Genomic DNA, 25,159 nt, shown 5'->3' with positions numbered 1-25,159 from the left:
CCTGGGAGAGTGCGGGTGGTCACGTGACGGTTGCCGCTGTGCTCTCGCTGGTGGCTACCCGGAGGGCTAGAGCGGCCGCGGGCCGGTAAGTCCGGCTTCCGGCGTTGAGGACGGTGCTTCCGGGGCGGGCAGCCGGGCCGAAGGAGGAGGGTCTGACAATTGGCGCCGCCGGGTGGGAGGGCGGGCGGCGCGAGTGGGCGCGGGCCCAGAGGGCCAGGTGAGGCGCGGGCAGTGGGTGGTGGGACTGGGTTGGATGAGGTGGGAATGAATGGCGCCCGGGGTTCCGGACTCAGTCCTGGCGCCGCTGTGCGACTCGGCTCTTGACAAGCTACTTCTTTCTCTGAACCTCAGTTGCCTCCTCTGTAGGATGGGGATCAGAATCTGGCTATGGCATCCTCGTTATGGGTTGGAGTGAGAAGTCAGCTCGTGCATGTCGGAGCCCCTAGCTCAGCGTCTGGCACACTGCTCACTTGGTTGCTAATACTGTTATTGTTTGTATTGTTGATGATGTTTGTACTTGGTGTGGAAGAGCTGGGTGTGGGAGCGTGGAATTGGGAGCCAGCAGATCTCAGTTCAAGTCCTAGCTACACTTTGTGGTAGTGGAACTGTGCCTTCACCTGTCTGAACCTCGTTTTCCTCGTCTATACAACGAAGGCTATTAGCCCCAATATCATAGAGTCATTGTGAGGATGCTGATGAAATGTGCGTGTAAACTCCTTAGCATAGGACCTGACAGTATAGAGCAGGAGCTCAGTAGATTGGGACTATAATAAAAATGATTCTGAGAGTCATTGGTGTAGATGGGACTTGCAAGGAAGAGAGGAGGAAGGAAGCTCAGAGACGGCGATAGGAAAAACTTGGAATCTGGAGCTGGGCAAATCGACATCCCTCCACTTACTATTTGATAAATTAGGCCAAATCCCTTAGTATTACGTTTTCCGTTTTCTTTAAAACTGATGCATTTTCCTCCAGTCAGTTCATTTGAGAAAGAAAATTTGTATTGCTTTGTTAATGGAAAACTAGCATTTTGGCCGTGAGAAGAAGGAAAACTTAACCTGAACTCCAATGGAAGCAGAACGGTCTATTAAATTGTAGACAGAAACTGAAAGAATTGAAAAGGGGATAACTTGTACTATTGTGGTGCTATGTTGTCAGATCCCATGGACCCTGTTGAGTTATACTCTGTTCTCAGCTCACACTTTGCATATGACTGACATCAGCTTAGTGACTGTCCTACCCTTTTCTTGACTCACTTAAGATTTATTTAATGCACATGTACAAAACCTACTGAACATTGTTCTAAGGGCTTGGCGTTTATAAACTCCTTTAACCCTGCTAAGCACTTTAAGAATAGATATGCTTATCCTTCTTTTTTATAGTTGATGTACAATAACTCCTATCATTGTTATTTTATGGTTGAAGGGAGTGAGATCCAGAAAGGTTAAGCCACTTGCCCCAGAGTCAGGGTTAGGAAGTGCTAAAATCGAGATTTGGAGCCAAGCCTTCTAAGGGCTTAAGGATGAGGAGTCTGGTGCATGGTGATTACTTGAATTGCGGGAGCTGTCATTTTTCTGTTACTGTTAATGTTATATAACCTTCACTGTTCAGAAAGTCAGTGCTGGAGATGGGCTTTTGGTGGTGGAGAGAGGACACTTGAGTCTAGCAGGGAATTCTGCAGTTATAGTGGGAGGATACCAGTACTTAGAGCCTCCTAGTCAGTGTTAACTGAAACTTTGCAAAGACAGACAGGCCACAGTGCCTGGCTCATAGTAATCCCTTGACCAGTGTTAATCATAGCCACTGACTGACTTGGGTTCAAACCCTGGCCCTGTAGTTACTTGCTGTGTGACCTCGGACCTGCCACTCTAATCTGTAACTTGGAGATCACTTCTACTTTTTACCGTGGGTGGTTGTGAGGAGTCACTGAGATGTGAACATATTCAGTGCCTGGCATGTAAACATTCAGCAGGAGCTACTGCATGGGCACTGGAATCAGGGAGAACTTGTTTTTGAGTCCTAGTAAAGTGCTTGCTAGATGTGGCATTTGGCAAATGACTGCACCACAATGAGTTGGTTTTTTCATTGATTAAAATGGGGCTCATTATAGTCCTCACTCATGAGGAGGTTGTGAGGCATCAGTGTGATGCCTGGCATTGGTCCTGGTGCATAGATAGTGCCTGGTGTGTGAAATGCTGTTGTTCTGTCTAACTCACTGAAGCCTCTCCATGCCTTTTGCTCTTTGAGAGGTGTTGGTTGTATTGTCTTTGTCCAGTGGTAAAATCCCAAAGGGAAAAGGGATCTTAGGAGCCGAGTACAGGGTGAAGTGATGTGCGTGGTCATGTTCATCATCCTACTTGGGAGTAGAGGAGAGAGCCTCACATCTGGGGACTTTGGGAAGGCTTCACAAAGCAGGCAGCCAATCAGAGTGATGGAGAGCTTGCCAGGAGGACAGGAGGAGCAAGCATTCCAGGCACAGGTGACGTTCTGTGTGAAAAGTGGGTGGCAGGCAAAGCACTTGGGTGTTAGAGGGAAAGCTGGGGTGGGAGGCTGGGGGAATAAGAAGAACCAGCACTTCTAGAGTAGGTACTTAGTATACACCAGGCACTCTTGAGCGCTTTGTACATAGAAACTCATCTAGCCCCACAGCAGTCTTCTAAGGCAAGTAATGTTTGTACCATCCCGGTTTACAGATGGGGACACTGAGGCCCGACTGGTGAAGTCCCTTGCCAAGGTCACACAGCTAGTAAGTGGTAGAGCCAGATTTGAATCCTGCAAGTCTGGTTCCAGAGTCCTTACTCTTGTACTATCTCTGTGATACCGTCAGAATTGTTGGGGGGGGGACGGGAACGGGCAGATTGTATGTGATGGTAAACAGAAAGGTGCTGGACAGTGGGCCTTCTGCACCTGTAGAGGAGGCGGAGGTGGGGTGGGTGAAAAGGATCAGAACTGGGGGCTGGAGTGGGTGGAGGGGAGCAGCGTGAGGGGAGAGGGCAGGGACTGAGAAGAGGCGGGCCAGGTGGGAAGTTTGGGCCAGGGCAGCATGGGACAGGTGGTCCTGGAGTCAGGTGGTAGCGAAGCATCAGGTGAGGAAATGATTTCTGTTAGTTCTCTTTCAACACTGCTGTTCACATGCAGGAGGAAGTCTCCGTTGGGGCTAATGTGTCTTTAACACCTTTCTGGCACCTGCTGATCTTACCCAAGCGAAAACTGGTTTTCCATTTCTGCTCTGGGACCCCCTCCTGACTGGTGCCCCACCTCTCTGCCCTGGCCGCTCTCACTTGCCTCCTTGCTCCCTCCCCTGTTCCTGCTGCCCCACGGACATGCCAGATGGGCTCCTGGCTCAGGGCACTGGACTTGCTGTACCTTCTCCTGGAACACGCTTCCTCTGTAAAACTGCATGGCTCACCCCTCCACCTCCTTCAGGCCTCTACATGTCACTTTAGAGAGCTCTTCTCTGACCACGCATTTAGAATTGCAAGCCCTCCCTTCCCGGGCCCTCTGTGTTTTCTCCATAAGGCTAAAGCCTTTCTGACACGTGATATTGTCAACTGGTTTGCTTGTTTACTCTCTGTCTCCCTGTTTCCCGTGTCCCCACCTAGATGCCAAGCTCTGGAGTTTGTTTGTTTTTTGCTGCACCTTGCGGCATGTGGGATCTTAGTTCCCTGACCAGGGATCGAACCTGTGCCCCCTGCAGTGGAAGCGCGGAGTCTTAACCACTGGACTGCCAGGGAAGTCCTCAAGCTCTGGTTTTTGTTAACCTCAGTATTCCTGGCTCCTAGAACAGTGCCTCACACACAGTAGGTTCTCAGGAAAGAGTTTTTGAGTGGGTGAATGAATGGGTATTTATGGTTAAGGTCTTGGGCAGGGGGTGTCTTTTTTTCTGTCCCTCTCTTATTCCAGCCAGAAACTTGTGAGGTGTGTGGGAATGGAGATGTGGACTTTTGCTGCCCCTGGGCCTTATCCGAGGCAGGAGTGATAGTTGTGGTGACAGCTCTGCCCCAGGCTGACTTCCTGCCAGCTGCTCCAGGCTATTCCTGGGCTGTGAGCCCCCAGCCCAGGAACTCTCCCCTGGCAGGCAGACAGGCAGCGAGAGAGGGACGGACACTTAGCCGGCGGCGACTCATGGGTGCTCTCCCCTTGTTCTCTCATGCAGGCTTCAGGGAGCAGAGTGAAGGCGAGGGAGACAATGGTCTCTGTAACTATGGGTGAGTCTTTTCTCTGGGGCCCCCTCTCCCCTCTGCCCTTTCTGAGGTATGACCTTGGTCAGGGGGGGGCAGGCTGGGGGAGGGAGGGCTGGTCACTGGCAGGAACAGCTGTGCTCCGGGGAACGCGGAGGGAGGGCCAGGGCCTGCCCAGGGCCTATCCACCTCCGCTCTGTATCTGGGCCTGCTGACAACGTATTTTGGCCATAAAGAACTTCAGGCCATAAAGTCCTGAAGTCCAGCAGATTTCTCATATGACCTCTCAGAGCCTCGATTTTCTCACCTGTAAAATGGAGATAGTAACATCCTGGGATGTTGTAAGGATTAGGAGGTTACTGCATGTGAAATCTTGGGCATGGTTCTCAGCAAATGTTATAGCTGTTATTACTCTCATGAGCTTTATCACCACATTCTCTTCGAACTCTGTACTTGGGGGTTGCCAAAGCACAGAGATTACTAGCTGGTAGCTTTTAAATTTTTGGAGATTTGTACGTATAGAAGAGTACGTAAAACATATTTGTGTGGTCATAAGAGCAATTAAAAAGCAAACGTCTGAGTGCATCCTTTATGATTCTATTTATGTAAAGCACAGAAGCAGGCAAAATCAATCTGTGCCGCTGGAAAGTGTTGACTGCCCTTGCGAGGCAGGGAGAAGTGACTGCCTGGGGAATGTGAGGCAGGAGATGCTTCTGGAATGTTGGAAATGTTTCATTTCTTGATCTGGGGACTGGTTACATGGGTATGTTGGTTTATGAAAATGTATCGACTTGTGTGTACTTTTGTGGGTGAACATGATAGTTCAATAAAAAGGTTTTAAAAAAGCACCCCCCCTCTAACCACCGTCCAGGTCAAGAACTAGAATATTGCCTGCCCCCCTGAGGGCTCCAACCCAATCATACACCCCCTCCCTCCTCCAGACGGAATAAACCACTATCTTCTCTTTGTGATAATCTCTCCTTACCTTTCTTATAGTTGTACCACGAATGAAACCATTCCTATAGACTTGGTTTTGAACTTACGTGAATGCAGTCGTGCCGTGAGGTCTTTCGTGTCTGGCTTCTGTTGCTCAGCGCAGTGTCTGAGTCATCTCTGGTGCTGTGTGTAGCTGCAGTTCTTTGCTTTGCACTGCTCCATAGTATTTACTGTGTGAGCAGCCACCATTTGTCTGTCGATGCTATTGTCAGTGGATATTGCATTGTTTCTGGGTTGCAGACAAGCTGCCGTGAATCTTCTAGTGCATGTCTCCTGGTGTGTACAGGAAGCCACTCCTCTGAGTCCAAGACACACATCGTGGCCCATATTAATATTTCTGAAGTGGGGGTTCATCTTACAGCTGGTGCTTGTGATCATTTAATTGGCAGCATATTTTCCTCCTTAGTAGGACACGAAATGATGGTGACGACCAGACAGGAGGACTTTTGCCGTTCCTTGACGTTGCTTCAGGCAGCTAGCTACCCCCAACCTATGTGGTGTTTTTCCTCCCCTTAATAACAGCTTAATTGAGAGGCAGTTCACATTTCATACAATTCACTGAAGCGTACGAGTCAATGGTCTTTATATTCTGTGTTCGCAGAGTTATGCAACTGTCACCACAATCAATTTCAAAATATTTTCATCACTCCCCGCAAAACCCGAATACCCATTAGCATTCACTCCCCCCTCCCCCCTGCTCTCCCACCCAGTCCCTGGCAACCACTAATCTACTTTCTGTCCCTATAGATCTCTACAGATTTACCTCTTCTGGACATTTCACGTAAATGGAACTATTGTGTGGTAGTTTTTGACACTTAGACCAAAGGTGCCTGCTTTTGGCTAAGGGAACCCAGGGCCCCATGCCTGGACAGGTGGATAGTGCCTGTGAAAAGTAGAAAAAGGTCCACTTTTCCTCTGGGCTGCTGGAGGATGTCCTGAGGGCATGAGCTCCTCACTTGCCTCAGGCCCAGGGGGACTGGCCTGTGGCTGGGTGGGCAGGGGCCTCTTCGGGAGGGGATGCGCCTGAGCCCCCTACCCCCCACCCATGCAGTGTCTCATCCAGAGTGTGTCTCTTTCCCTGCTCAGCCTCAGTTGTCTTACCAGCAAAATGGGCATAGTAACACCAAATTTCTTCTTATCTAAAATAGCATGGATTGTTGGATGTACTGTTATGTACCCTGAGAAAGATAAAGAAAAAAATGTTGCCAATTAAATTGTGGCACACCATGAATTGTGAGGTAAATCCTAGTTTCAGAGATATTAAAATGTGAAAGAAAAGTTCTCCTTGGAACCAATGATGGTCTCTAACACCTGGCCTGACAGGTCAGGGTCAGTTTGAAGGTCACACCCAAGAGGCCAAGAAAGAACTTTGGAAGCAATAAAGCTACATGGATGGGGTCTGCCTGGTCTTGGCTCCATGTGTAGCGGTGGCATCATCATCACCATTATCCCCTTCATCATCATCATCATCATCATGGCTGCAATGGGTTGAGGACATCCTCTGGGCCATGTGCCACTTAGAGCCCTTTTTGTGGACTTTCTCTTTAGTCTGCACAATGACCAAGGACATCAGTGCTGTTATCACTAGAATGTCAGCTCCATGAGGAAAGGGACTCTGTCTTGTGCCCTGCGGTATCCCCAGTGCCTAGAGGAGGGCCTGGTGTGTGCCAGGTGCTCAGTACATACTTGTTGAATGTATGACCCTAGAGGACACCGAAGCCCCAAGCGTTACCTTGCCCGAAGTCCCTCAGCCAGGAGATGGCAGAACCGGGATTTGAACCCATGCTCCAAACATGCTCACTCTGAGGCCGGGCTGCTTCTGTGTGTGTGTGTAGAGGGGAGTTCTTCTGACACCCAGGGGTCAGCTCTGCAACCCTTCTTTCCATCCACCTATGAACCCTGTCACCCTCGGGGCCCGCACCTGCTGATGGGGACCTGGATGGAGAACCCAGAGTCCTGGCTCCCCCAAACCAGTCATTGGCCAAGCATGGGGGGTGATTGCTGCGGGTCACGCTCCAGAGCAGGGCAGAGCTGCAAGGAGAAGGGCGGTATGGAAGCACAGGGCCTCGGGAAGTCTGCTTCTTGTTAGCAGGGTGGCCTGGGGAGGGTCCCCCGACCTCTCCCTGCCTCAGTTTCCTCACTGGCAAAATGGGGGCGTCAATGCTGCCTAACCCACAGGGCTGTCAGGCCGGCTTAGTTCCGTCGTATATGCAGAGCTCTCAGGCCCAGGGCCTGGCGTTTGACGAGCATTTAATTTGCGGGAGCTGCTGCTGTTGTGGTTTGCTGCTGCTCTTCTCTAAGGAGAGTAACGTGAATAATGAGCCCTGTCCATGCCCCCACCCCCAGCCACTTCCGAGTGGATCCAGTTCTTTAAGGAAGCCGGCATTCCTCCGGGACCTGCTGTCAATTACGCAGTGATGTTTGTGGATAACAGGTAAGGCTGCCGAGGTGACGGGGCTGAACCTGGGGAAAGGAGGGGAGTCAGGGGGCTGGCTGGCCCACCCACCCTGGCCCACTGTGGCCTCCCTGCCGACCCTCCCCTGCAGGATCCAGAAGAGCATGCTGCTGGATCTCAACAAGGAGATCATGAATGAGCTGGGCGTGACTGTGGTGGGCGACATCATTGCCATCCTCAAGCATGCCAAGGTGGTGCACCGCCAGGTGGGTGCTCCACTCGACCCCTCTGTCCCTGGATTTAGGGTGGGGTAGGGGGGCAGTGGCAGAGCCGACTGGAGGCTTGGAAGTAAAGGTAGGCAGACTGGATTCCAAGGCTGGTTCCACTGTTTGCTGTGTGACATCGGGCGTGTTGCCCAACCTCTCTGAACCTTACTTTCTCCACCTGTAGGATGTACGTAGGCAAACCAGTTTCGCAGGAGGGTTGTGAGTACTGAGTTATATAAAGCCCTAGGACAGTGTAAACAGCAGGCCGCGGTAGGGGCTCGCTTTAAGTATTATTATTACTAGTTTTCATCTTCCTCATGATACTTATCCGTACCAGGACTCTTTCTCTGTCCCCAGAACAGGAGCTCTCTATGTGGGACCCAGTTGGTGGCTTGGCCAACAGCATGGTGGTTCCCTTCTTGGCCCTTCTGCTTACAGTGACCTTGGACTAGTGATTTCACCTCCCCGAGTCTCTGAAACAGGCTTTTCACACAGCCCTGCTGCATGGGGTCGCTGTGGCCATTTACCAGAGAGTGTATGTGGCACCAAGTGCCAGGCCTGGAGTGAAGAGCTCGTTTAGTTATGATAGTTAGCACTTACCAAGCACTTGCCGTGGCCTGTCAGGCCCTGTCTTCGTCCTCTACGAATATGAGCTCACTTACTCCTCCCTCCACTTGACTGAGAAGGAAGCTTGCTTCAGAGCTGCGCTCTCCAGCACTCCACTTTACCGAGTGATGGCAGCTGGGGTTATTCTCGTCAATTTTAGTAGCTCCCTCCATCCAAGGGACAGGCCTTCGTCTGTCCACCATCCAGGGCAAGACCCCGCAGCGAGGGCTTTCTCAAGCCAGGGACGTTAGCTGAGTTATCACGGAGGTCACTGAGCAAAACGATTTCTTTAAACTTTTAAATTTGAGACCAATCTTAGATTTATAGAAAAGTTCCAACAGTAGTACAGAAAGTTTCTGTACTTCCTGCACCCAGCTTCCCTTAATGTTAACATCTTCCATAGCCATGGTCCATTTGTCAAAACTAAGAAATGGACATTAGTAGTATGCTATTGTTAACTAAATTATAGACTATTTGGATTTCATTAGGTTTTCCACTAATGTCATTTTTCTGTTCCAGGATACCACATGGCATTACTTCTCACGTCTCCTTAGTCTCTTTTGATTTGGGACAGTTTCCTAGTCTTCCCAGGTTTTTGATGACCTTCACAGTTTTGGAGAGTGCTGGTCAGGTGTTCTGTAGCAGCGTGTCCCTCAGTTTGGGTGTGTCTGATGCTTCATTATGATTAGGAGGGAAATGTTTTGAAACCACTAACAGCTCAGGCTCTGATTCCCCGAGTTTTGCTCAGATATCTGGGTTCCCTCTTCCACCAGCTTATGCCCCTGTCCCCATGGTAACCGGGCACCTGTTTTCTTTACAGGACATGTGCAAAGCTGCCACTGAGTCGGTGCCCTGCAGCCCCAGCCCCCTTCCAGGCGAGATTCGCCGAGGCGCCTCTAGCGGTGAGTCCCATGTGTTCAGGCCTCCTTTCCTTCGGCAGTGAAGGGGACACACCTGGAGTTCGCAGAGGTGGAAGCAAAGGCATCCGAGGCTCTCGTCTCTTAGGTAGTGAGTGGCTGTATATACAGTGGATTTTCGTTTGTGGTCGTTCCATTCTACACAGCCACTGCGAACACCGAGTCAGTGAATACTGAATCGCTTCTCCCAGGGGAGTACGGGGTCACCACGTTTTCATCATCTGACCAATGCACAACTTTATTTATGTGTGTTTCTGTTCCAAGACACCTTATTTAATATATGGTGTTGATTCATAAACATTGAACTCACAGCCCGCAGCACTAAAACTGCCTGAACGAAGCTTATTGAACGCACGTATTTTTTCCATAAGGCACATCCCAGCCTTCTTGAACTTGGGACACTAGACAGCACCTTATCACCATGCTTGGGGGCCATTTTAAACAGCAGAATCACTAACAAAAAGCACAAAGATGTGAAGATAGCAATAAGGAGACCGTAAATAGACTGTGGCACTAAATAGACTTGTTTACTAAGTGAGAGCTGCAACAGGAAGGCAGAGCGTCGCCTTGTTTGACCTCAGTTGGGAACGTGTGTTGGGCGACTCAAGTTTTTTGCCTCTGTGCATGTCTGTGAATGACCACAGAGCAGCACGAGTATTCGTTTTGAGGCTACGAATAAATTTGTGAACAGGCGAATTTGCAAAATGGAATCTGAATGGTAGGAATCAACTGTATTTATACTTTTGTTTTTTTCAGCAGTGTGACACTTAAAAGATTTAACATATGTATTGATTAGCTTTTGCTGCTTAACAAGCCACCACAAAACTGGCTTAAACACAGACTTTTTAAAAAAAAATTTTATTGAAATATAGTTGATTTACAGTGTTGTGTTAGTTTCAGGTATACAGCAAAGTGATTCAGTTATACACACACACACACACTCACACACATATATATCTTAGTTCCCTGACCAGGGATCGAACCCGTGCCCCCTGCAGTGGAACGAAAGCTCAGAGTCCTAACCACTGGACCGGCAGGGAATTCCCTATATATATGTTCTTTTTCCAGATTCTTTTCCATTATAGGTTATTATAAAACAGTGAATATAGTTCCCTGTGTTACACAGTAGGTCCTTGTTGGTTATCTACTCCATATATAGTAGTGTGTATATTTGAATCCCAAACTCCTAAATTATCCAGCCCCCCCCCTGCCCTTTCCCCTTTGGTAACTATAAGTTTGTTTTCTCTGTCTGTGAGTCTATTTCTGTTTGGTAAATAAGTTCATTCGTATCATTTTTTTAAGTCTGTCTGATTTACTTCACTTAGTATGATAATCTCTAGGTCCATCCATGTTGCTGAAAACACAGACTTTTATTTCTCGTGGTTCTGTGACTTGGCTGGTCACTTCTGCTCCGGGACAGCTCAGGTGATCTCAGTGGTCATTTGGCAGCTCCTAGATCTCTTGATCTAGGATGGCCTCCCTCACACATCTGATGGTTGGCTTGGTGTCATCTGGGCCAAAAGAGGTGACTTGGCCACACGTCTCTCGTTATCCAGCAGGCTAGCCCAGGCTTATCTACACCGTGGTGATTGTAGGGTTCCCAAAAGCAGCATGAGAAGGCAGGACCCAATGTGCAAAGCACCTCTTAAGTCTCTGCTTGTATAACATTTGCTTCTGTCCCATTGGCCAAAGCCAGTCACATGGCTAAGCCCAGCATCAGTGTGGTCAGGGCCTACCCAAAGGCATGGACGAAGGGAAGTTGAACAAATTGGGTTCGTTTCTGCAGTGGTCCCCCTCAACTGACATACAGAAAAGGGTTCCGATGACAAAGGGGCAGCTGAATGACTTCACAAATGGAGCACGCATGTAGCCTGCGGCGTCCAAATCCAGAAACAGAAAAGATGACTGACGTCACTCACCACCTCTCCAGGGTATCCACTGCCCTGATTTCTAACAGCTTTGGTTAGTTTTGCCAGTCTTTCAAACCTATATAAATGTAAGCAGGTAGTATGTACTTTTTTGCCATTTTGAGTCTCTTAAATAGTTTAAAATAAGTTTAAAAAATTAAAACAAAAATACTGATGGAGAAAATAGGCAGTTAAAAGAGTAGGGGAAACAGGCACAGATGGAAAAGGGTGGAGAAGAGTACCCCAAAACATTCCGGTCACTTGTGTACACTTTGTAATATTGAACACGTGTGTCCGCACTGGGAGGAACAAAGAACAGTTCGTTGTACTCTGGCGTCTGACTGCAACTCAGCTTCAGTGGCTCACAGACAGAGCTGTTTCCCCTCCACCCAGGTGATGCTTACCTGGCGTGAGAAAACACCATATCCCTTTTAAGCAAGACCTTGCCCTCTGTGGCCATTGCAAGAGGCAGGCCGTCTCAACTGCTTATGTTTTGTAGCAGAAAATCCCGATCGTGTTGCATTTGGCCTGTCAGAGTGCTGTGAGTGGAGGCTCTGGGCGCAGATTCCACACAGCCACTCATCAGAAAGCCACTCCTGGGAATTCCCTGGCGGTCCAATGGTTAGGACTCGGCGATTTCACTGCCGGGGCCCGGGCGAGGCCAAAAAAAAAAAAGAAAGCAAGCCACCCCTATCGGGCTGAAGAAGTGTCTTGGGAAGATCATGGGAGGGTGTATGCCAAATCATCAATAGCAGTGAGCAGGCCTGAAAACCGACCATTTCTTCCTGGGTGGTGGGGAGGGAGAAGGTCTCGTTGGGAAGGGCCAATCCCCGGACTTCTGGGTGCCAGCAGTGCTCCCGTTCCTGACCTGGGTGGTGGGTATATGGGAATTGATGTTAAACGATCTGTGTAGGTTTGATGTCTTTTTCTGTCTGCTGTAGTTATAGTTTAAAAAGTAACCAAGCAATATGGAATTATAATCAGGTGTTGAGGGTCATTATGGGGGACTTCAGGAGGCTTTGAGAGACAGCACATGGCAGAAAGAGAGAAGGCTTTTTTGGGGGTAGGTAGGACAAAATATCAAAGTCTGAAAGCCATTGTGGGGCGGGGGTTGGTGCTGGGCCTGCTGAGCAAGCGATAGTAGCGTGAAGGTTCCCCCTCTCCCCTCCCTGCAGGGCTTCCCCAAGAGCTCAGCAAACCCGTACTCTGAAGCTAGCAGCAGCTGCACCTGGAGACACAGTCCGTCTCCTCCCCCCGCTGGAGTTGGCCCTCCAGTCTGCTCACTGTAGCCCACCTTGCACCCTGGGACATCCCTTCTCCTGCTCCACAGAATTCAGGGGGGCCAGAGACTGCTTTCCAACCCTGAGGGAGGTCACCTCTTTTCTTGCCCCAGCCCAACTGGAGCCAGACCCACATTGCCCAGGGCCCTGGCTGAGTGACCCCACTCCCCAAGTCTCAGTTTCCTCATCTATAAAATTGGTTTACAGTGAAGCCTGTCTAGTAGGGGTGTTGGGAGGTTCGGTGACCATGTTCATCTTTTCAGTAGATGTTTACTGAAGACCTGTGAAGTACCAGAAACTGTGGTTGGCACTGGGGATACAGCGATAAACAGACAGTGTCTCCTCTGTGTTATTATAAGTACAGTCTTGTGGGAGAGTCTACCAGTAAACAAACAAATGTAATTTTCATGTCAAGCAGTAATAAGGGCAGGGAAGTATTCTCTGAGGAGATGCCGTCTGAGAGGAGACCTGAACGCAGAGACAGAGCAAGCCCATTGCTACTGGGGGAGCTGCACGCCAGACCTATGAACAGCAAAGTGCCCTGAGTGGGCGTGTACTTGCTGAGCGAGGAAGATCCTGGAGGCCAGCGTGGTGGAGGGAGAGGGGAGGGAAATGCTCAGTGCAGGGCTGGGTAACTGATAGGTGAAGTGTGCTAGGAAGCCATCTGGTCTGGGGCCTCAGGAAAGGCCCCCAGGGCAGGGAGGGGCGGGCTAGTTACTGGGAAGACAGGCCCACCCCAAGCATGCCTGCCTTGACAGTGCAGCCACAGGGTGCCTCTGGCTGCCCTATCCCCATGCTGCGGTCCCAAGGTTGCCTTCCCCATCCTGACCCCTTCCCAGGGCCCCGCCCCACTGGACTCTCCTCTTTCCTCCTGGCAGCCGCCTCCCGGATGATCACCAACAGCCTGAACCGAGACTCCCCACCTGGCACTCCCCCCAGGCGGCCGGACACCAGCACCTCCAAGATCTCTGTCACTGTGTCCAACAAGATGGCAGCAAAGAGTGCCAAGGCTGCCGGTGAGGGGACTCAGGCAGGTGGTGGGAGGAGCTGGGGGCGAATGTGGGTTGGCAGACGGTATTTGGGGGACGTGCTCCCAACGTTGCAGGGTGCTTTGGAGGCTACAAGGTGTCCAGAGTGTTCAGACTTGGTCAGATCACTGCACCTCTGTGGGCCTCACTGTAGAAGGGGGCTGGTGACACCTGCCCCAGAGGATGGTTGGAAGCGCTCGAGATGGTGTCCTTAAGCGTGGGTGCACTGCAGTTCTCATGCGGTGGCTGTTTCAGTCTTTTTGTACTTCTTATTTTATTGTGGTAAGAACACTTAACGTGAGCTCTACCCTCTTCACAAAATTTTAAGTGTACAGTACAGTATTGTTGACTATGGGTGGTTCAGTCTTTTTTAACAGATGGTCACTGAGCCCCGCAGTGGTGCCCGGCCCTGTGCTTGATGCCTGGGGTCAAAGGTAAAGAAGCTACCTTTCCTCTTAGCGGCCAGAGGGATCCTTTAAAACCTTCAATCTGATCCTTTCACACCCTTGTCTAGAACTCTCCAGGGCTTCCCATTGTTCCACTAATAAGGTCATCTTCCCCCATGGCCTTACTGGGCCCTGCGACACGTGGGTTCACATCTCGCTTGCTGCCTCGGGTCCCCTCCAGGCTGCTTCCCGTCGTGGGGCCTTTGCCCTGATGTTCCCTTCTCCCACACCTTCCTCTTCCACAGACTTTTCCATGCTTGGCTGCCGTTCCTCTTCCAGGTCTCAGCTGGTAAGCTGGGAATGGGACTCCGGCCTTTGGGCTTCCAGGCCCTCCTGTCCATCACACTCTCCTGCCTTTGTTGGACCCATCCCCACAGCAGTGATCTTGGCCCAAGTTGAAACAGAGGCCCAGGGTGGGGGCTTGGCTGTCCTGGCCCCCAGCCCCATCACACCCCGTACACCTCCATCACATGTGCCCCCTTTTGACCACGTGTGTCTGCAAGTGCCTCATCCTCCTTCTGATCTTTCGATTTATGTGCCATGAGCAAGAAAGTTAAAATTCATTTCTAAAGTATTGAAAAGATGGGGAGCCTGGGAGGGACTGGCTCTCTTCAACTCAACACATTTGAGGAGAGTCTTTCTTTTAAATTGAGGTGTAATTTACTTATGCAGGGTGCACAGATTGTAAGTATAGACCTTGACTAATTTTTAAAAAGTGATTACACCTGTGAAAGCACCACCTAGATGGCTTTTCCACCACCCAGCAGTTTCCCCATCTGAGGGGATTCTGGCTGGGCTGGGAGGTGAGCCTGCTGGGGGACAGAGGGCCAGAGCCACAGAGAGCCTGGGAGGCCCGCCACAGCCTTCTGCGACCCCACTGTGCCCAGACCCCTGAGTTTCCCGGTGGTTCAGCCAGTGGCCTTGGGGGTGGCTGGGAGGATAAGGGATTCCAGTCAGGTGAAAGCGTGGCGATAAAGGGCACGTGTGTGCCCTTTGCAGGGCGCCCAGCCCCCACCCCAGGAGAACATTCCATCCCAGAAGACGCTCACCACCCCCTCCTCCCCCAGCAGCCCTGGCCCGCCAGGAGGAGGAGAGCTTGACTGGTCCCACCAAGCGGCGCCGGGTCACGGCCGAGATGGAGGGGAAGTACATTATCAACATGCCCAAAGGCACCACTGCCCGGACCCGTAAGATCCTGGAGCAGCAGCAGGCAGCGAAAGGTACTGGCCCCGGTGGGGAGTGGGCGGCACAGACTGTGTTTCCCTTTCGCTGCATCTTGCAGGGTTGGTCACGTCCTACAGGCAGTGGCCCAGAAGCAGGCTCTGATGGGGTCCAGGGGGCCTTGGACGGAGGGGACAGTGATGGTGGCCATAGTAGAGGAGGACGCATCACTGCCTCTGTCTTCTTGTCCTGCCGTTAGCATAGCAGGGCTCCTCGGTGCCTCAGCTGGCGCCTCTTCCCCGAGGGACCGTGGCACGGATTCAGTGCTAGCCTGCCTGTTAAGTGAGTGACTGTGCCTGGCTGAGGGCAGGTGCCCAAGACAGTAGGAACCGTCGTTACGAGCCAGAGGTGTCTGGTTGAGATTCAGTCCACAGCTGGGATTTGAATCTGGTGGTACAGAGATGGTCTTCCTTACAGTGTTCCATTTAGGATATTGTAAACGTTCTCATGGAAAAACATCCAGCGATGCAGAAGCATGTACAGTAAGAACAAACTCTCTCCCCTCACTCCTGTATCCCACACGTATTGTTGACCTTTCCAGACCAGCATCTATGAATGTAAATGCATCTGTTTGTACAGTTACACATATCCAGGCATTTTTTTCTTTTTAAGCACAAATAGCATTGTCCTGTATGTATTGTTCTGTAACTTTTTTACTGAAGATCTTTTCATCTTCATTCTTTTTAATGGTCGTTGAATATTTTCGTAGTACTTCTGTGCTGTAGTCTAGTAAGCATTCTCCTGTTAGTGGCTTTTTAGGCTGTAACTTAGGGAGAGCATTACCATTCATCAGGTTCTCTGAGAGGCCCATGGCCCCCAAAATAGGGAAAGGAACCAGAAGGGATTAAGAACTCTTCCCGCACATACACTTCATGAATTGGTACTAAGGTGTGAGGACCGGAAGTGTCCATTTTAGTTGATCCTTCCCACATTTGGCACTAGCCAGAAGTGTGTGGGTTAAGGTCAGTGTTAGCCGACAACATAGACGTAAAACCTAACTGGGCCCAGTCGGTGCCTGCTTGGACCAGAGCTGCCTGGGGTCTGGGCTGGCTGTGTCGACCCCTCCCTGTCTGCACGGCGGTGCTCAGCCAGGCCTGGGCCCCCAGGGGCCACCCAGCAGGCGCTGGCTCATGGCCTCACTTCCCTCCCAGGTCTCCACAGGACGTCTGTGTTTGACCGCCTTGGCGCCGAGACCAAGGCAGACACGACGATGGGGAATAAAGTGAGTTGGAAATGGGGGAGCCACTGGGGACTCTCAAATTCTTGTCTTCCCTGGGTGTTGTTCCTGGCATTTCCCACATACATCTCACCCTGTCTCACCCACCTTTCCAGGCCCAGTGCCCTTCTCTGCACTGGTGGCTTCCCTGTCTGTCTTCTATCCCGACCTCTCTCCCGATTTCCAGCCCCGGGGGTCTGGCAACTCATGGATGCCGCCCTCGGACCCCTCCCACCACCATGTCCCCAAACTGTCCTCAGCATCTTTCCCCAAAGCAAAACGTCCCCTGGGCCCTGTCTCGGGTGCCCCACCGTCCCCACTCCAGGCAGTCTTGAGTCTGATGGGGCCATCTGTCCCCACCTGTCTGCCACCTCTCCCTGCCTGCGTAGGGCAGTGGCCTCCTAGCTGGTCTCCGCACAGCTCCTGTGAACCCCTCCAGCCCTTCGCCCACAGCAGCAGCATGTGCTGCCTCCAGGACAGGCCCTCCCCCCTCGCCCTCGGGAAACCCTTCAGAGGCTTTTCACCACGTGCTCAGGCGCAGCCCGCTCTTCTTCCTCCACCTGCGGTCCCGCAGGCCTAACCACGGCATGTGCTTGGGAGACGCAGCCTGAGCCCACCGCCTGGCACAAATCCGTCTCTGCCACCGCCTGGCTGCATGGCCTTGACTGTGTCACTTAAGCCCTTTGTACCTCGGTTTCCTCCTCCGTATAGTACCTCACAGCGTGGTCGTGAGGACTGAGTGAGGTATAGCTGCGTAGCACGGGGGCTGTCTGGTGCAGTGGTGAGCATCTTTATTTATTTATTTTTAAATTTTTTAAATTTTATTTTATTATTTTTGGCTGCGTTGGGTCTTTGTTGCTACGCACGGGCTTTCTCTAGTTGCGGCGAGCGGGGGCTACTCTTCGTCGTGGTGCGCGGGCGTCTCACTGCGGTGGCTTCTTGTTGCCGAGCATGGGCTCTAGGCGCGTGGGCTTCAGTAGTTGTGGCATGGGGGCTCAGTAGTTGTGACTCGCGGGCTCTAGAGCACAGGCTCAGTAGCTGTGGCGCACGGGCGTAGTTGCTCCACGGCACGTGGGATGTCCCCGGACCAGGGCTCGAACCCGTGTCCCCTGCGTTGGCAGGCGGATTCCTAACCACTGCGCCACCAGGGAAGCCCTGGTGAGCATCTTCAAGTGGCACCTTTGAGTAACTCTGGTGGAGCTCTCCAGCTGCCTTTTGTTCCTTGCTCACCAGGGCTCACCCACTCTGGCTTTTTCTCACTGCCTAAATCTCATCATGAGTGTGATAATAGCACTCAGGATCACGTGGCTTGAAGGTGCAGCCATGGAAAGAGCTTCGCATGTAGTGAGTGTGCCGTAAATATGATTCTTATTCCTGTCTTGGGGACTTAGACGGCACTCTTTACTCTCTTAAACGTTGATGCCTCAGAGAAGGCTGTCCTGAACTCTGAGAGGAGATGAGGCCTCCCTGTACCCTGCTCTCCAGCGCTCCCCTCTCCTCCCAAGAACACTAATTAAGGCTCATGGGATCTTAATTCCCAGGGATTGAGCCTGGGGCCTTGGCAGTGAGAGCGCGGAGTCCTAACCACTGAACCTCCAGGGAATTCCCTCTCGTAATTAGAGAATTACTTGTGCTGTATCCGATGCTGGGTCTGTTTTCCCCACTGGACTGTGAGCCCCCTGAGAGCAGGACCAGGCCTGTCTTGGTCACCACTGGGTCCCCAGCACTGCCCAACACAGGGCCAGGTATTGACCTGGGACTCAGAGAATGTCTGTGGAGCGAATGACCAAATTTGCCTTTTCTCTCACGTTCGCCTGTAGACCTTTGCAAATGGTCTTCCCTTTCGCCTCCCCTCCCGCTCCCTCTTTATTCGACTCACTTCCACTCGGCTTTCAGATCTCATCTCTGATGTCCCTCTCCAGGGAGCCTTCCTCTCCTGGCCTCCTCCAGCTCCCTGGCCTTGCCCTCTCATGACTCTGATCACTGTCTAGTGCTTCACCGATGGGTGTTTTTCCTGACTGTGAGCCCCGTGACGTAGGCACAGATGAGGCAGCTCTCTGTGAATGCATGTTGAGCGACTAAGTGACTCACTTGTCCTGTCTCTGACCTCCACAGCCCACAGGAGTCTTCAGCCGCCTGGGGGCCACCCCAGAGACCGACGAGGATCTGGCTTGGGACAGTGACAACGACAGCAGCAGCTCTGTCCTGCAGTATGCCGGGGTCCTGAAGAAGCTAGGCCGGGCCCCAGCCAAAGCCAGTCCCCAGCCCGCACTAACTGTCAAAGCCAAGGCCACAAGCTCTGTGGCAACGGCCGCTGCCCCAACGCTGCGGCGCCTGGCATTTTCCTCACGACCTGGGCTCGAGAGGAAGCCGGAGTCCCTATCCAAAGTCAGCATCGTCCAGAGACTGGGCAAGGCTGCCCTCGTGCCGGAGGCCCAGGACAGCCAGGTCACGAGCACCAAGAGTAAGTCCTCGGCTGAGGTCAAGGTCACCATTAAGAGGACTCTGGTGGGGCCCCGGGGAAGCAGCTCCAGCGAGGGCCTTGGTGCCCAGATGGACCACGCGGGCACTGTGAGCGTGTTCAAAAGACTGGGCCGCAGGACCTTCTAGCCCAAGGGCGGGGCGCAGGCCCCTCTCCAGCCTCCAGGCTCCATCAGAGTCTTCAGCGAGGGCGCGCGCACGCCCCCTGCCGGCTGCCGGGCGACACTGCTTGTCTCCCTCAGGCATTCCACCAGCCTGAGCTTCCTGGGGATTCGCCCGGTGTTTCTGAGTCTGAGACGCTCATTGTGGCCCGGCCTTGCCGCTCTGGGACTTTCCCTTCTCTCGCGTCCTCTGTTCTCTCCTCTCTGACCGTGGCCTTGGCAGGACACACTTTTCTACCTCTCCAAGTGCCAAGTGCCCTTTTCCTGTCCTCCATTCCCCATCCTCCCTCTCAGCAACATCTGCTGCCTCAAACCCCGGCTCCGGGCCTCCCTGTCCCCCAGGGTGGGTGTCGTCTGAAGGGGCTCCCGTATCCCCCACCCCCCTGGCTTCCTCACTTCCCTCCCTCCTCTGCCCCCTGCCCCCGATGCTTTGACTTCTCTCTCTCCGTCTCTTCAATCTGTTCATTTCTTTTCTGTTTTCTGTCCCTGTGGCAAGGCCCGACTGTCCGCTGCGTCCTGCCTGACCCTCCTGCACCTCCGGCCTCCCAGCGGCCCCCTCGTCGGCGGCGGTGGCGTCGAGCCTGTAGAGACTGTTAGCCGCCGTCACTCCTAGGCTGGAGGGACCTCCCCAGTCCCCAGGCTGCAGCTGGGGCACCTGCCTGGGCATCTTTTTCCCTGAAAGTCGGTGGCGGGTGGTGGGTAAGGGGCACTAAGAAGGGAAGCCAGCACCGAGAGAAGAAAACAGCTATTTTAATATATTTTTGTGACTTTCAGACTGTTTTCCTCCCCTCCTTCAGGGCGAGTCGCAGGACTGTTTTTCTGTATGAAGCATAGTGCGGGCGGGGCACCCACGAAGGGTTGGGCCTCGTCTCTGAGCGTCAAGCTCCCCACATACCTAGGTGGGCCGTGTTTTTGCTGCAGGCCCCGAGGTGAAGGGAGTCACGGTCATGGTCATCATCTAGTTGGGCCTCCTCCTCCCCTCGGCAACGCACAGGGCTTCTGTCCCTCTGCCCTCCCCTTCCACAGATTTCCCCTGTTTCTGCCCCTCTGCCTGTGGATGGCTTTCCAGACTGCAGGCTTCATTTGTGTGGGTGCCTGTGGATTTGACCGTTTACCTACTCAGCACTGCACAGCACCTGCTCTGTGCCAGGCCTGTTCTAGGAGCTGGGGATCCATCCATGAGCAAGGCAGACAAGTCTCTTCCCGCGTGGCTGACCTCTCTAGCCAGGGAGACAGGCGGTAATCAGTAAACCACAATTTGCCATTTGAACCATTTTTAAGTGTACTGTTCAGGGGGTGCCCAAAGAATTGGAAGGGTGACTGCAAGTGACCAGAGCCTCTTAGATGTTTGGGGCAAGAAGGCCTTTCAGAGGAGGTGACCTGTAGGGTGGCCTGTGTGCAGTTCAGGCAGAGGAAACAGCCAGGGCCGCAGCTCTGAGGCGGGACAGTGAACACGGAGAACACCAGCGTGGCTGGCAGGTGAGTGAGGGGCCGGAGGAATCTGGACCTCCTCCCAAGAGTGCTGAGGAGTCTGGGGGGGTTTAAAGCAGGCAAGTGATGGTCTGAGTTGCCTTTTACGAAGATTGCTTGGGCCACTGTGAGGAGGACAAGTTGCCAGGAGGGCAGGGGCGGAGGCGGGGAGGCAGCGTGGGGAGAGATGGTGGGTGGGGGAGGCAGTGGGTGGACCTTGGGTGCGCTTTGGAAGGGGCAGCAGGACTCTCCACACGGGTGGATTGGAAACTGGGGCAAGGAGAGGGGCTGGATCACACCTAGATGGAGGACTTGAGCATCTAGAGGAAGGTGCTGTCTGTGGAGCCGGCTGGGGCGGGAGGGCGCTCAGCTGTCAGGCGTTGACTGAGAGGTGAGCAGGCTGCTGGGGCGACAGCTTGGGGGGTGCTCAGAGTACAGCCGTGTTCAAAGCCGAGGGCCTGGCGATACCAGCTGGAAAAGGGTATAGAGAGAGGAGGGGACCCAGAAGGGAGTCGGGGCCCTTTTCCCATGTAGAGAACAGGATCTGATAAGGAGATTACCAAGGAGTGGGCAAGGGGTCTGGAGGAGAACTCACTGCAGGTAAAGCTGAGATTAGAACTCATCCATTTTTTTGTTTGTTTTCATTGTGGTAAAATATACATAACACAGAATTTACCGTTTGCACCGTTTTTCAGCGTACTGTTCAGTGGCATTAAGTACATTCGTATTGTTGTACAACCATTACCATCATCCATCTCCAGACCTGTTTTTGTCTTCGTAAGTGATCATCTACTCATTTTTAGGTTTTTAGTAATGTCATTTGGGGAGGCTACTGTGTGTCAGGCGGCATCCCAAGCACTGGGCCTGTGGTGTGAGGAGCCGGACTTCAGTATGAGGGGCAGTGGTAGAGTGGTAGAGGGAGGACCCATAGACCCCTTTCCTGGTGAGGCCCAGGCCAGACCCTCGTGGACCTTCTGGACCTCAGAAGGACGGCAAAGGACGGCAATGTCAAGAAGATTCCAGAGGCCGCCCTTTTGTGTCAGGGCCACAAGGGGGCGCTCACACATATACACAGGTTTCTTGCTGATCTTCAACTCTTCTTTTTACCGCCCCCCCCCCCCCCCCCCCCGCCAGTAATTTCCTTGAGTTCCACTTCATGGATAATTTCAGCAACTGCCAGGGTTAACTGGAAGAGTTCCAGTTACTAAATTTAAGAGCACGGGGTAATTTCTTGACGTGTAATAGGAACTGAAATGATATAAAAGCACGTATAGCTCACTTCTCACGAAAAGCTGATGAGGTTAGTCGAGTCACTCTTGCCTCCTTCCAGAGGCGCAGAGGGGAACGAACTGCTGAAGTCCTCACCAGCTGGGAAGTGGCAGCCCTGGGCTTGCCATCAGGGAGGTGGCCAGGAGCCTCGCCCTTTAGCCCCTGCCCTGTGCTGCCTCAACCGCAGATTTGAGACAAGGCCCTTTTGGAAAGGGGAGGGTAGGGTCATAGGAGAGTGGTTTTGGACTTGCTATAGTTGTCTGTGTGTACATGTTACCCTGCCCCTACCAACTTACCCTAGGGAGCATTTGCAGCTCTGGGAGACCTCGGGCCTTGAGGGCCATGCCCATCCTGCCACCTGCTGCCAGACAGGGTGGAGCCGGACACCTCCTTGGCCTCCTAGCCAGCCGCTCCAGAGTGCCAGTGTCCCACTCATTTGATATGGCGTTTCCTCCAAACCAGCCCCAACAGCTGTGGCCCACAGGGGTGCGTTACTTTTTCTCTGGTTCTGTGAAACGTATTTGAGCATAAATAATACATACACATGGTGCAAAATGCCAAGATACAAAGGGCTTCATGGTGAAAAGTCTCTTCCCAAGTCTCCTAGCTCCCCAGTCCACTCCTCAGAGGCCACTAGTGTTACCAGTGTCTTGGATAAGCCTTCCAGAGATGTGTGTGCGTGCGTGCGCGTGTACACACACACACATACATTCACACATACATACAAGAGGAACACACAGTGCACACAGTCGAGCACACACGCACGTTAACGGCCTAGCTTACTTACCCAATCCTTTTTGGAAGGGAATTCAGGTTGTTTCCAGTTCCTTGTTATTACAAGTAGTGCTGCAATGGAGAAAGGTGGGGTCGATTCAGGGGTGAATTTGAAGAACTCCAATCATATCACTTTAGTGCAAACACTGTTATTGGGTCACTAGCAGATCTGAATGAGGTTCTCCCCCAAGATTATTGGCACTCTTCAGTTGATTTACTTATACATATATCACCCCATTCCAAAAAGGAATTAAGAGCAGTTGGACTCCTCTAATTGGAGACCCCTGGAGGAAGCGGATCAGGGGATGCTAAGAGCTAATATGGACCACCACCTAGGAAGTATAAAATACGTGCTTTGCTAAGTTGATAGGGCTTAAGAGGTGCTTTGTGCACTGGGGCCTGCCGTCCTGTGCTGCTTTTGGGAACCCTGCAGCCACCACTGTGTAGATGAGCCTGGGCTAGCCTGCTGGATAATGAGAGACGTGGTATGGCCAAAAAAGAAAAAAAGTAACGGGGGAACCCCAATATATAAAACATGCTTAAAACAGAAAAGCAGTCATTTATTAGCATACAGTTAAATGTTTATTTTGCATTAATTCATGCAAACAACACAAAATTCAAAGGTACAAAAGGATATATACAGTAAGACTGTTTTGTGCCCTTCTGGGCAAAAGACTAGCAAAAAAAAATTAAAGTCTCAAGTGTTGGGGAAGATTTGGAGTAATAGGAGCGTCTGTACTGCTGTTGGAATGTAAGTTGGTATCAACCGTTTTGGAAAATAGTTTGATAGGTTGTAGTGTAATTGAAGATGACATATTCTCCAACCCAGTAACTACCCTTCTGGAGGAGCTTACACATGCACACAGGACATGTACCAGAATGTTCGTAAGATCACTGTTGTAATGCCATAAAAAACTTGGAAACAACCCAAATATCCATCTGCTGGAGAATGGGCAGATTGTGACATTAGATGTTCTAATTATCTAATGCATAGTGAATCACCTCAATACTTAGTGGCTCAGATCAATAATCAGTATCTCTTACGGCTCTGGGTGCTGACTTGCACAATTAGACTGTTATAACTTGGGCGCTCTCATGCGCTTGCTGTAAGATCTTGGCTGGGGCTGGCGTCCTCTTGAAAGCTTCCCCAGTCGTCTGGTGGTTAACCAATACTGGCACTTAGATAAAACCTGAGTGTGGGCTATCAGCCAGAATGCCTGCATGTGGCCTGGGCTTCCTTACAACATGGCAGCTGGGTTCAGAGAGCAAGCTTCTCAAGAGACTCAGGGAAAACTGTATTGCCTTTTCTAACCTAGCATTGGAAGTCACTCACATTGCTTCACTTCTGCCATAGTCACTAGCCCACCTAGATTCAAGAGGGACCATAGGCCTTACTTCTCAGTGACAGGAATGTCAGTGTCCCTTTTAAGAAGAGCATATGGGCTGAGAGATCATGTTGTGGACACCTTGGAAAATTATATAGGGTTGGCCAAAAAATTCATTCGGGTTTTGGTAAGATGACAAGGAAAACCCTGAACGAACTTTTGGGCCAATCCAGTACATCAATACTGGATGTATTACATTATGTATTGGATGTGGAATATTACACTTCAATGAAAATGAACTAAAGTTGTACATATCAATATGAATAAAGCAAAACATTGGGTGATAAAAGCAAATTACAGAAGAATATGTGTAGTTTTAAAATATGCAAAATAGGGAGTTCCCTGGTGGCCTAGTGGTTAGGATTTTGGGCTTTCACTGCCGTGGCCCAGGTTCAGCCCCTGGTCGGGGAACAGATCCCGCAAGCCACGTGGCCAACAACAAAAAAAGCAAAATAATGCATATTGGTTATACATACTTAGAGTGTAATGGAAGTATAAAATGCGTGGGAATGATAAACTCCAAATGTAGGACAGTGGATCAGTTCAGGGGTGGGACGGGATGTGACTGGAGGGGTGCACATGGGGTCCAACTGTATGGTAGTGGTTTTTAAAGTTGGGTGGTGGGCACACAGGTGTTCATTGTGTTCAAAGTTTTAATACTTTCTTGGTATCTATTACCAGTTTAAAAAAACCAATTCTCTCTCCTACTCTAGATGCCTCAGTCGTCCAGTTCCCCTCTCCAGGAGCAATCAGTGTTACTGGGGTTTTATGTGTCCTTCCAGAAACATTTCATTTATAAACATAACTATATTTTCTCACTCAGATGGTAGAATATATGATAGTTTTACACTTTGCTTTTTTTACTTAATATGTATCCTGGAGATCATTTCATATCAGTACATAAAGAACTTAAGAAAAATACTTTATTGAGATATAATTCACATATGCGACAATTCACCCATTTAAAATGCACACTTCAGTGGCTTTTGGTTATTCACAGAGTTGTGTCCATCACCACAAGTTTAGAATATTTTCATTATCCTGAAAAGAAACACCCACACTCCTTAAGCATCAATCCCCAAGTCCTCTCATACTCTACCCCTCCCCCCCCCGCTCCAAGCCCTTGGCAACCAGTAATTTGCTTTCTGTCTGTATAGATTTTC

At 51.3% G+C, this 25,159-nt stretch overlaps 1 protein-coding gene across 18 annotated transcripts; it reads left to right on the top strand.

Annotated features, from left to right (window-relative positions):
* Positions 1-120: 120 nt before the first annotated feature.
* C20H19orf47 (chromosome 20 C19orf47 homolog) lies at positions 121-19,871 on the top strand. 18 transcript variants are annotated; one of them, XM_049703081.1, is made up of 11 exons: positions 123-217; positions 2,691-2,743; positions 3,600-3,797; positions 4,154-4,205; positions 7,521-7,608; positions 7,721-7,835; positions 9,262-9,343; positions 13,424-13,561; positions 15,087-15,239; positions 16,392-16,462; positions 18,572-19,871. In XM_049703081.1, the coding sequence occupies exons 4-11, from the start codon at positions 4,187-4,189 to the stop codon at positions 19,064-19,066; spliced, it is 1,161 nt and encodes a 386-aa protein (XP_049559038.1). In that variant the 5' UTR covers positions 123-217; positions 2,691-2,743; positions 3,600-3,797; positions 4,154-4,186; the 3' UTR covers positions 19,067-19,871. The 18 variants fall into 18 exon arrangements, 15 of the variants coding, with proteins under 15 accessions (XP_049559042.1, XP_049559038.1, XP_049559043.1 ...); XM_049703078.1 differs by lacking the exons at positions 123-217; positions 3,600-3,797 and adding an exon at positions 243-2,474 and having other exon boundaries at positions 2,688-2,743; positions 15,090-15,239; positions 18,572-18,920; positions 19,595-19,871; XM_049703080.1 differs by lacking the exon at positions 123-217 and adding an exon at positions 243-2,476.
* The last annotated feature ends 5,288 nt before the right edge of the window (positions 19,872-25,159 follow it).

Source organism: Orcinus orca, chromosome 20 (assembly GCF_937001465.1).
Source record: "Orcinus orca chromosome 20, mOrcOrc1.1, whole genome shotgun sequence".
Classification (NCBI taxonomy): Eukaryota; Metazoa; Chordata; class Mammalia; order Artiodactyla; family Delphinidae; genus Orcinus; species Orcinus orca.
This window is presented reverse-complemented; position numbering and strand designations above follow the sequence as displayed.

Excerpts from the sequence above, each read along its gene's own strand:
- C20H19orf47 (XM_049703075.1), top strand. The coding sequence starts at position 3,832 with ATGAATGGGTATTTATGGTTAAGGTCTTGGGCAGGGGGTGTCTTTTTT. Across the intron at positions 15,240-16,391 it reads GCAGCAGCAGGCAGCGAAAG|GTCTCCACAGGACGTCTGTG; the intron begins GTACTGGCCCCG and ends CTTCCCTCCCAG. Across the intron at positions 16,463-18,571 it reads ACACGACGATGGGGAATAAA|CCCACAGGAGTCTTCAGCCG; the intron begins GTGAGTTGGAAA and ends TGACCTCCACAG.